Source organism: Manis javanica, chromosome 7 (genome assembly GCF_040802235.1).
Source record: "Manis javanica isolate MJ-LG chromosome 7, MJ_LKY, whole genome shotgun sequence".
NCBI classification, from domain to species: domain Eukaryota; kingdom Metazoa; phylum Chordata; class Mammalia; order Pholidota; family Manidae; genus Manis; species Manis javanica.
In genome coordinates this window covers 84331439-84343661 of record NC_133162.1, presented here as the reverse complement: position 1 = coordinate 84343661, position 12223 = coordinate 84331439, and the positions used below count along the sequence as shown (strand labels likewise).

The window sequence follows — 12223 nt, the reverse complement described above, 5'->3', positions numbered from 1 at the left end:
CACTGGTCTGTGGCTCTGTTCTTGTGCCAGTACCAAATTGTCTTGATTACTATGGCTTTGTAGTAGAGCTTGAAGTTGGGAAGCGAGATCCCCCACACTTTATTCTTCTTTCTCAGGATTGCTTTGGCTATTCGGGGTCTTTAGTGTTTCCATATGAATTTTTGAACTATTTGTTCCAGTTCATTGAAGAATGCTGTTGGTAATTTGATAGGGATTGCATCGAATCTGAATGTTGCTTTGGGCTGGGTGGCCATTTTGACTATATTAATTCTTCCTAGCCAAGAGAATGGGATGAGTTTCCATTTGTTAGTGTCCTCTTTAATTTCTCTTAAGAGTGTCTTGTAGTTTTCAGGGTATAGGTCTTTCACTTCCTCGGTTAGGTTTATTCCTAGGTATTTTATTCTTTTTGATGCTATTGTGAATGGAATTGTTTTCCTGATTTCTCTTTCTATTGGTTCATTGTTAGTGTATAGGAAAGCTACAGATTTCTGTGAGTTAATTTTGTATCCTACAACTCTGCTGAATTCCGATATTAGTTCTAGTAGTTTTGGAGTGGAGTCTTTAGGGTTTTTGATGTACAGTATCATGTCATTTGCAAATAGTGACAGTTTGACTTCTTCTTTACCAATCTGGATTCCTTGTATTTCTTTGTTTTGTCTAATTGCCATGGCTAGGACCTCCAGTACTATGTTGAATAACAGTGGGGAGAGTGGGCATCCCTGTCTTGTTCCTGATCTCAGAGGAAAAGCTTTCAGATTCTCACTGTTCAGTATGATCTTAGCTGTGGTTTTATCGTATATGGCCTTTATTATGCTGAGGTACTTGCCCTCTATGCCCATTTTGTTGAGAGTTTTGATCATGAATGGATGTTGAATTTTGTCAAATGCTTTTTCAGCATCTATGGAGATGATCATGTGGTTTTTGTACTTCTTTTTGTTGATGTGGTGGATGATGTTGATGGAGTTTTGAATGTTGTACCATCCTTGCATCCCTGGGATGAATCCCACTTCGTCATGGTGTATGATCATTTTGACGTATTTTTGAATTCGGTTTGCTAATATTTTGTTGAGTATTTTTGCATCTATGTTCATCAGGGATATTGGTCTGTATTTTTCTCTTTTGGTGGGGTCTTTGCCTGGTTTTGGTATTAGGGTGATATTGGCTTCATAGAATGATTTTGGAAGTATTCCCTCCTCTTCTGTTTTTTGGAAAACTTTAAGGAGAATGGGTATTATGTCTTCTCTGTGTGTCTGATAAAATTCTAAGGTAAATCCGTCCAGCACGGGGGTTTTGTTCTTGGGTAGTTTTTTGATTACTGCTTTAATTTTGTTGCTAGTAATTGGTCTGTTTAGCTTTTCTGTTCCTTTCTTGGTCTGTCTTGGAAGGTTGTATTTTTCTAGGAAGTTGTCCTGGGTTTTCAAGCTTGTTAGCATATAGGTGTTCATAGTACTCTCTAGTAATTCTTTGTATTTCTGTGGGGTCTGTCATGATTTTTCCTTTCTCTTTTCTGATTCTGTTGATGTGTGTTGACTCTTTTTTTCTCTTAATAAGTCTGGCTAGAGGCTTATCTATTTTGTTTATTTTCTCGAAGAACCAGCTCTTGGTTTCATTGGTTTTTTTCTATTGTTTTATTCTTCTCAATTTTATTTATTTCTTCTCTGATCTTTATTATGTCCCCCCGTCTGCTGACCTTAGGCCTCATTTGTTCTTTTTTTTCCATTTTGATAATTGTGACATTAGACTATTCATTTCGGATTGTTCTGCCTTCTTTACATATGCCTGGATTGCTATATACTTTCCTCTTAAGGCTGCTTTTGCTGCGTCCCACAGAAGTTGGGGCTTTGTGTTGTTGTTGTCATTTGTTTCCATATATTGCTGGATCTCCATTTTAATTTGGTCGTTGATCCATTGATTATTTATGAGCATGTTGTTAAGCCTCCATGTGTTTGTGAGCCTTTTTGCTTTCTTTGTACATTTTATTTCTAGTTTTATACCTTTGTGGTCTGAAAAGTTGGTTGGTAGGATTTCAATCTTTTGGAATTTACTGAGTTTCTTTTTGTGGCCTAGTATGTGGTCTATTCTGGAGAATGTTGCATGTGCACTTGAGAAGAATGTGTATCCTGTTGCTTTTGGATGTGGAGTTCTATAGATGTCTATTAGGTCCATCTGTTCTAGTGTGTTGTTCAGTGCCTCCGTGTCCTTACTAATTTTCTTTCTGGAGGATCTGTCCTTTAGAGTGAGTGGTGTGTTAAAGTCTCCCAAAATGAATGCATTGCATTCTATTTCATCCTTTAATTCTGTTAGTATTTGTTTCACATATGTTGGTGCTCCTGTATTGGGTGCATATATGTTTATAATGGTTATATCCTCTTGTTGTACTGAGCCCTTTATCATTATGTAATGTCCTTCTTTATGTCTTGTGACTTTCTTTGTTTTGAAGTCTATTTTGTCTGATGCAAGTACTGCAACACCTGCTTCTTTTTCTCTGTGTTTGCATGAAATATCTTTTTCCATCCCTTGACTTTTAACCTGTGCATGTCTTTGGGTTTGAGGTGAGTCTCTTGTAAGCAGCAAATAGATAGGTCTTGCTTTTTTATCCATTCTATTACTCTGTGTCTTTTAATTGGTGCATTCAGTCCATTTACATTTAGGGTCATTATTGAAAGATATATACTTATTGCCATTGCAGCCTTTAGATCTGTGGTTACCAAAGGTTCAAGGCTAGCTTCTTTACTACCTTACTTTCTAACTTAACTTGCTTACTGAGTTATTGTAAACACAGTCTGATGATTCTTTATTTCTCTCCCTTCTTATTCCTCCTCCTCCATTCTTCATATGTTGGATGTTTTGTTCTTTGCTCTTTTTAGGAGTGCTCCCATCTAGAGCAGTTCCTCTAAAATACCCTGTAGAGGTGGTTTGTGGGAGGCAAATTATCTCTACTTTTGCTTGTCTTGGAATTGTTTAATCCCTCCTTCATATTTAAATGATAATTGTGCTGCATACAGTATCCTTGGTTCAAGGCCCTTCTGTTTCATTGCATTAAATATATCATGCCATTCTCTTCTGGCCTCTAAGGTTTCTGTTGAGAAGTCTGATGATAGCCTGATGGGTTTTCCTTAGTAGGTGACCTTTTTTTCTCTCCCTGGCTGCCTTTAATACTCTGTCTGTGTCCTTGGTCTTTCCCATTTTCATTATTATGTGTCTTGGTCTTGTCCTTTTTGCATCCCTTCTGTTGGGAGTTCCATGTCCTTCTGTATTCTGACCAACTATTTCCTCCCCCAGTTTGGGGAAGTTCTCAGCAGTTATTTCTTCAAAGACACTTTCTATCCCTTTTTCTCTCTCTTCTTCTTCTGGTACCTCTAAAATGTGGATATTGTTCCTTTTGAATTGGTCACACAGTTCTCTTAATATTGTTTCATTCCTGGAGATCCTTTTATCTCTCTCTGTATCAGCTTCTATGTGTTCCTGTTCTCTGGTTTCTATTCCATCAATGGCGTCTTGCATCTTATCCATTCTGCTTATAAATCCCTTCAGAGTTTGTTTCACTTCTATAATCTCCCTCTGGACGTCATCCCTTGGCTCTTGCATATTTCTCTGCAGCTCCGTCAGCATGTTTATGATTTTTATTTTGAATTATTTTTCAGGGAGAGTCCTTAGGTCTGTCTCTGCAGATCCTCTCTCAGGTGTTGTCTGGACTATTTTGGACTGGACTAAATTTCTCTGCCTTTTCATGGTGATAGTGGTGGCTGTAGGCAGGTTGCAGGTGTGTCAGCTGGGAGAAGAAAGTCCTTTCCTGCTAGCTGGATGCCTTGCCCTTCTGTGCTGCCTTTGTCGGTTACCCACACTCCTGGAGCAGCCACCCGGTTATTCCCCTAAGCTGCTGTGGGCGGGGTCTCCATCAGAGTAGGAGAGAGCCCTCTGGGGAGTGGCAGGCATGCCAGGTGCACTCCTCTGCGATAGTGGTGCCCCTGCCGGTCAGCTGTGTGCCAGCAGTGGCCTTTGGGTGTGGTCTAGGTGGCTGTGCGTCGGGCTTGGATTCCGGTCGGCTGCTAGGAGTGCGGCTGCTCCCTCTTGCACCGCTACAGGTGCGCATGGGCTGCTCCCGGGCCACTCGGTCACTGCCGCCGTGGACTCGTGCAGACCTCGCCCGGGCCCCTCTGATGCTGTGTCTGCCAGCACACGCGGGCCACTCCCAGCCCGCTTGGTCGCTGTCGCCGTGGGCTCACGCGGACCTCTCCCAGGCTGCTTGGTCACTGCCGCGGCGGGCTCACATAAGTTGCTCCCTGGGCTAGTTTTATCCAACGCATTTATACTTATTGGATATCTAGTTTCCATGTTTAATCAGACTTGCCTGATAGATGACTATAGGATACAACATATGTGGTCAGCTTTTGCAGTTGGAGCTGTAGAAAAATGATCAGCCCATAACTAAGAGAGAAGAGCAGTTACTGAAGGTCTAAATCTGGATAAATATTTTGAAAGACAACCATAGTAAGAATTTAAGGAAAGTACCTGTCGTGATGTGAGGGACTTTTTAATGATCAGAGTTATTCAGAACATTGCTTGACTCTCAGGTGTACAATATACGTAATCTGCTTAAATAGCATATGAAAAGAGTTTTAATCTAAGTTTTATTGTGTTTACATGGAAATGGGGTGGGGAGAAATGAGCAACTAGGTTGATTTTTTTCCAGTGAGTTTTATATTGATATTATAGATACTTATTATACATTAAAATCTGTCATAAATGTAAAACAGGATCTGTAATTTTCTTCCAGTATTGCTCTAATTCTGGGCTTCATGTAGCTATGACATCACTTAATGGGATCATATAATGCTAGCTTTCATTAAAAATTCAGTAGTATCTTACCTTGGCAATTCCAAAAAGCAACTCCATTTGGCAGCACATGTTTATGAGCAATCATAAAGTGGATTATGGTAAGTAATCATTTATTGAATATGCTTTATTTGCCAGGCACAATGTTAGACACTGTTATTTAGTAATTATGTAAATGGATGCATAATGGCAGGTGAGGAAACCAGGAAGGAAGAGAGTGTTTTAGGAGTTAAAACAGAGGAACTGACATAGCCTGGTGGGTCAGGAAAGGCTCATCTTTAGAAAGGATAATTGAATTAAGATCTGGAAGCTGGCTATGTCTCACTCAGAGGAGGGAGAAAGGTGTAGTATCATGTGCAAACATCGTATAGGAGCCCAGGGATGAAGGAATGTTGATTCGAAAAAATGTTGGACTGACACAAGACCATGCAATGCAGGGCCTTGTAGGCTGAATGATTTTTTGGGATCCTTTTCTGTTAGCAATAGGAAGTCATCACAAGATTTTAAGCCAGGAAACAATATAATCAGGTTGACTGTGTGGCTTCAGGGTGAAGTGCCATTGGAAGGAGGTATGCAGTATGAAAAACTATTCAGTAGATTTTGAAGATGACTAAATAAGAAATGATGGTATGTGGTGAGAAATGGATGTATTTGAAAGGTATTGATGGACTAGAATCCATAGGGCTTGGTGACTGTAAGCTGGATATCACTCTTAATTAATCATGGCCATTTATCTAATTGTTCATGAAGTTTCTTCTAAAAGATTTCCTTTTCATAATTTATAATTCACTAAAGTTGTATAAAAATGGTTACTAATGTTGTTTCTTCCAGTTTGTATTACAAAATAGGGCATGGTGTAGGTTCAAGTGTGTCCAAGAACAGCAAGATACTAATATTTTACTATCACATTAGTCATTCATGGTTAATTAATAAACAGACTTTGAAATTTGAAAAAATGGAATAATAGAAACTAGGCAGAGTTCCCTTTTGTAGTATTTTTGATTATGAAATATGATTTCTTGTGAGTTGAATCAAAATTTATTGCCCTAAGGTACTAGGTACTCAAAAATCAAAGTATAAAAAAGGTGAATATTTCAGTATGATTTAATTTTTATGGGCTCAGGCATGAAGAATGATGGTCATTGTGTGCAATTAAGTGCTCAGATGCATCAATAGCATGTGCAAGTGAAAAATGCATGCAAGAAATGAAAATTAGGAGTCAGGATCTCAGGGCCTGGCAGCAAAGAGTAATTCAGAACAGGCCTTATGACCTAAGAAGGCACACTTTATATTCTTATTGCTGGGTTACCTTAGCAGTATTAATTAACTTTCTGGATCCCATCAGTAATGGTAGGCAGCATTTAGTCTTTGTTCTAGGAATAGAAAACAGATTTCATGTTTGTGTGTGTATACCTAGATCCTTATCCACATGCATGTGTTGACAGTAACCAGATTTACTACACATGTGTTATAATAAATAAAAAGTAAAGCTACTTATCAAGATTTCTCAAATGAATAGTCCATAGGCTCTCAAACCACAGTGGTTCTGAAGAAAAATTGTGCTTTAATGTTAGAGATGGGTTAACTAAAGGGAACTGGCAGGTGCTTTTGATTGGTGTTGTGTCCATCAATGCTCAGGATTTTTAAGTTTCTGTCAAAAAGGAACCTTTTGCTAACTGGAATATAAGTGTCAAAAATCACCTCCCAGATGACCTGGACAAAGCCTTATAAGTATGTCAGGTTAGGTTTTCTCAAAGTTGAATCATGATTGAAAGTTGTAGCCTGTTTCTGGGTGGTGTGGCAGAGCTCTCTGAACGTCATGTTGCTTCACAGCCAGGTACTCCATTGCACAGTGTAAGGCACTTGATTGAGGGCAACTTTGCATAAATGAGTTGGTTTTGTAAATAGGATAGTATCATTAGTAGGGTAGTGCTGTAGACTATTTGTTTCTTTTCTGCACACGGTTTGTGTGTACCACATGTAGTGAGCATGTCCACATGTGCTCCTGTTTCTGGTTCTGTTCAAAGTACACAGACTTATTTTACTATTGAGCTGTTATCAATTGCCTACAAACTTTTCTAATAGTCTACCTACATCTCTCCTGGGATACATATCCTTTCTGGGATGCACTTGGGATTCTAGATCCTCAGAGAAGGATATTGGAAATGCAGAATCAGCCCCTCTCAAAATGTAGAGAACAAGAATCTGCACTTTAGCAAGACCCATGGGTGATAGGATGCATGTTAAAGATTGAGAAGTACTTTTTTAGATAACAAATGTAGTGGAAATCAGTCGAACCTCTAGAAGCAGTATGGGGCTGAGGACTTTTAGATTCAGATAAATTAGGTTTAACGAGGAGTTCCTGGAAATACTTAGGATCAACCATCTGTCAATTAAAATTACTTTGAGTCTCATTTTCCTCATCTATATCTGTGTGGATGATCTTTATAGTCCAGTGGTACTGTGAGGATTAAATAAATTAATTCCAGGAGTGGCATACACTAGGCTTTTGGTAAATATGAGCCTTCTCTTCTTTTGGGGCTTACTGAGCAGCACTGTTATTCCTACCTGACCTATCCCTTGCTGTTTTCTCTTCTTATTCATTCCAAAACTGTCCTTTAATTAGCACATTAAAGGAATTACTAAATTCTTTTAATAGGATAATTCAGTAGACCGTTTAAGTCTGTTTCTTTCCCTTATATGGTTGGTGTGTGCCACATTTAATCAGCATGTCCACATGTGCTCCCGTTTCTGGTTCTGTCCAAAGTACACAGACTTATTTTCATATTCAGCCACTATTGATTGCATCCAAACTCTTCTAAAGTGGTATTTAGATAGCCTCCAGCATCCAAAAGAGCCCATCTTATCCAATTGTGTAGTTTGCATGTGAGAGCTGGTTTCAAGGGTGAGTGACACAAGATAGTGAAAGACTGGGGATTTGATAACACATTGTGCACATCAGCACAATTCTGCTCTTTGTTTTTACACTGTGTATTGGGAAACACAATATATCCTTAATCTTGTGTGGCTTATATAAGCAACAAAAATACTCCACTATTTTTTATTATAGCCATGCTGAGCATGAATTAATATTCATAGGCACTCGTTATGTGAAAATAATGCTATTTTTGTAAGCACATGGCTTAAAATGTAACAACTGAATACTTACTGGAGATTAGCAAGCGCCTGGGGAGATGTTTGGGGGGGGGGGCAGTTATTAAGAGGCTGGACTTCGCTTGTGACTTGTGCTGTAAGCCGGCTATTAGGTATTGCTGCCATCATATAGGGAATAAAGCAAATTTAAAGCTTTAGAGGGACTTTAAATGCAAATTAGAATTGCACTTTTCCAATTGATATAGCATATTCTTTGGGTTAACCAAAAAGACTTAGTTTCTGCTTTTGAATATTTATCATATGTTATGACCTCCAGTCTGCCATTCCGCCATGGTGAGGGTTTTCTAGAAGGTACTTGTTGTGTCCCTTTTAACTTTGATTCTAATTATAAAAGGGTCAATGAATATATTGGTTTTTCTGCTCCTCTGTTAAGTATCCTGCTACTTTGAGTTTGAAATATCAGAATACAAATAGTTAGACTTTTCGGGCATTTGCCTCATAGAACCTATTAAAGTGAGATTCTTTGTTGGAAATGATAATGATATCCCCAACTTGTCAATTTAGTGCCTTTTGCACATTAATCACTGGGTAAGGCACCATATCATTTTAGAGATTCAGAACTTTGCCTGGGATCGTCTGAGCTGAGCGTGGCAAAGCTGGATGGGGAATGCAGCTGTTGCTAATTCTAAAGTCTCTAAATTCTAATGCTAACACAGAACCATCCCATTTATCATCTTTTCCCTTTTATAATTTTTCTTGTAATCCTGCTAAACTAATTGGTTGGAAACCAGTGTTGGCTTTCAGAGGACTGAACAAACAAATCATCTCTCTGTGCATTTTAAGCAGCCCAGGATCATTTCAAATATGATCAAGTAGCCAGTGTGTGGGTGAACTAAGATGACTTTCCTGGTCAATTTGAACCCAGAAGTTCTGTTACTGACCTGTTTTCTTGTGTTGGTTTTGGAAACACATGTGTGTCTCCTGTTAGATTCTGTTCCATTCCTGCTGATGCTTGTTGTCCTTGAAATTTGTCAGATGATTTCTTGGTAATTTTGTGTAGAAGAGGGCTAACATGGAAATCATATGTTTTTCTGTTCTCCATGCAGTTTGCCTGTGGGGATCAGTAATGATTGTGGGAAAACTATGAACTGGCTTGGGTGGTATGACCTCCCCCTCCAACTTGCACTGAGTTACCCTTTTTGCAGGTAAAAATCCCCTAGGAATTGATTCTGTGGTGTTCTTTTTTTGGCAGTTCTCATATTTTTCTGTGACTTTTAAAATGCACTAAAATAATATTCATCTAGATCTGATGTAGACTGTCAGGTCATGTCACATCTCACTTTCTGTCTTCCCCCTTTGCAGGATGATGAAGTGGTTCTGCAGTGCACGGCCACCATCCACAAAGAGCAACAGAAACTATGTTTGGCAGCAGAAGGATTTGGCAACAGACTCTGTTTCTTGGAGTCCACTTCGAATTCCAAGGTGGGATGAAGCCTTTTGAAGCTATTCAAATATTTGGGGTTTACTAGTGGCGTTAAAGTTATTTATGGGCCCTCTGTGGAACAAAAAAAATCCTAAAAGAGATATGAAAAATGTCTTTACACTTCATTAAGTATTTTATTGATCCCCTACTCATTGCAAATAACTCAGATACAATTGTTAACAAGTGGACAAGTCCTTGCCCCCAGTGTTTATATTCTGGTGGAAAAATAAAGAAGTAAATCAGTGACATCATTTCAGAACTAAGGGCTATGGGAAAAAGCAGAGTATTAGGGTAGAGAGTGGTAAGGCATAAACTTAAGCCTTTCACAAAGGGTGTTTATGGAAGGACATTCTGAGTGACATTTGAGCAGACAGGAATGGAGTGAGCAAATGAGCGGTTCTATGTTCTTGAACATTCCAGAAAGAGGAACCAGGTAATGCAAGGGCCCCTGGTTAGGAATGTGCTGGTGAGTGTTTAAGTAGCAGCCAGGAGGCCACTGAAGTGCAGTTCCATGGTGGGAGCTGAGGCCTCAAAGCCACCAGGTCATGGAGGGCCTTCCAGGCCGTCGTTAGGATCTGAGGTTCCCCTCTGAGAAGGGAGGTCTTTGGAGCAGGTGCTTCATGCAGTATTTTTTGGTATTTAAAAGACAGTTTCTTACATGGATTAGAGGATGTGAAGAGAGCATGTGTAGGAGCAGGGAGACACATTGGAAAGGGTCTGCAGAGGTCTGTTTTGGAACAATGGTTCTTCAGAGGAGAAGCAGTGATGAAAGGGGAATGTAGGAGAATATACTTAGAGGATATACAGGATGTGAGGATCGATCAGCTTGTGCAGAGTAAGGGAAAGAGAGGATACGCAGATATCTTGGGGTAGGAGATCAACTAGAAAACAGTCATAATCTTTTGCATAGTGCTCTTTGGTTTGCAGAGTCCTATGATATGCACAATTTTGCTTAATTGTCACAATATGAGTATGCATAGAGTACACTGTCATATTCATTGTACTGATGAGCAAATGGAAAGCTACTTGAAGTCAGGTACTGTATCTAAAATGCTTGATGTGATTTGAAGCAATAGTGTTAGCAGTGGTTCTTCATTCCTTCCCTTTGACCTTTTGGCTTCAAATATCTGGTTCTTTCCCTCATACCACAGTACCTCTTTGGTTACTTTGTGCAATGATACTGAGCAGTGTGTACATATGGTTTATTTATTATAAAAATGCAATGCCAACTCACATTATTAATATTGTCATAGTAGATGGCCAACCATTACACATTTTATAGTCCTGCTTAGATTTATTTTTGATTTGATCAGTGTTTATTGAGTATTGTCTTTGTACAAACTAATAGTTGTCAGTTGTGAGAAGTATTCCTAAAAAGAAGTATTGAGCATTTTAATATTTAGCATTTCCCTGTGGTTTCTGATATTTTGTAGTGGCTAGAATCACACCAGCCATTTTGTTAGCTGGCTTTTGATTTTCTGCATTACATTGAACACTGTACAAGCTGGTGTTCTCTTGGTCCATTAAATTAACATTACTGCTGGTTTCCAGTACTAAAGATGAATGCTCGCAATTCTGCAGTGGGTCTATTATGTACAAATCAGTGCATTGAAAGGCTAGGCATCCATTTAAACTGGTTAATTCCTAGCAGGAACATTTGACTATCTAGTTGTTACTGATGAAAGCGAACTGACCATTTTCACCATTTTTATTGTTGTCATGCTATCATATTCTTTACTGGTTTATCTGAAAATTTGCTTGTGGGAGGAGATACTGAGACTGTTTATGAAGCATAGAATAAAATTGCAATTGAAATCCAATAAACCAGTCTGAACTGTTTTTAAGTTCTTACAACATACACACTCTCTTTTCTTTCCCTCACCGAGATTACTTGAAGATCCCCCATATACCTTTTTTTTCCATCTCTCTATTGCCTTTGTTCCCCCCACTTATAGATCCTTCCTGTACTCTTCTGCCTGCCAAAATGCTGCTGGCCCTTCAAGACCTACCTCAAGTAGTCCCTCTTCTGGGTTGCTATTCTCCCAATGCCTGAGTTCCCCTTTCTCCGCTCCTTAGGTGCTTTGGTCCTACATGTGTTGCAGCGACAGCTGGACTTATTCCAGTGTAACAGCTGTGCCACCTTGTCTTCTTGAATACATATGTGTGTAGCTCTCAGGTAGGAGCACCAGCTTCCCTGAAGACCAGAACACATCTCCTTTGTTTTCTTGTATCTTAGTACCAAACACAGTGCCTTGAACTAGTAAATAATGCATAAAATTTAGTAGATTAGTAAGTTTGAAAGAGAACCACTAGTCTTTAGCCAATTATATTTTTATAAACATTTAATTTTCTATAACATTAGAGATTCAAAACTTTATATCACAGTTTATGTTTAAAATATGTAAACTTGGGTGCAGATACGTTTTGTGCTGATGTGTCTGACTTAATTTTCATTGGCAGAAAGTGGGAGATGGCTTTTGTCCTCCCTCAAATCATTGTCTCCTGCATTTATTATCAAGATAGGGGGAATGGAATTATTGTTGGCAGTAAATAGTCAGTCATTGTAAATTATATATGTGTTCCTGGAAATGATCCCAGAAATATCTTAAGCTACAAGATCTTTTAATCAAAGGCAGCCTTACTTCTTCAGGAGACTCTTTGTTGTCCCTCAGACTCTTTCTCCTTCTAATCAGGCTGATCTTGCACAAAAGAGAATAGTTTGCAACTTTAGCAATGATTTTCTTGCTGAAAATGTAAACATTAAGTTGTTAATGTATTTCAAATAAGCAT

General features: G+C 38.9%; 1 protein-coding gene across 5 annotated transcripts in view; it reads left to right on the top strand.

The window, feature by feature from the left end:
• RYR2 (ryanodine receptor 2) overlaps positions 1-12223 on the top strand; it is an 894209-nt gene that overhangs the window by 192297 nt on the left and 689689 nt on the right. For all 5 annotated transcript variants that reach the window (XM_073241246.1, XM_073241245.1, XM_073241243.1 and 2 more), the window contains exon 2: positions 9313-9432. In XM_073241246.1, the coding sequence (XP_073097347.1) occupies positions 9313-9432 (120 nt within the window). The remainder of the gene's footprint in view (positions 1-9312; positions 9433-12223) is intronic.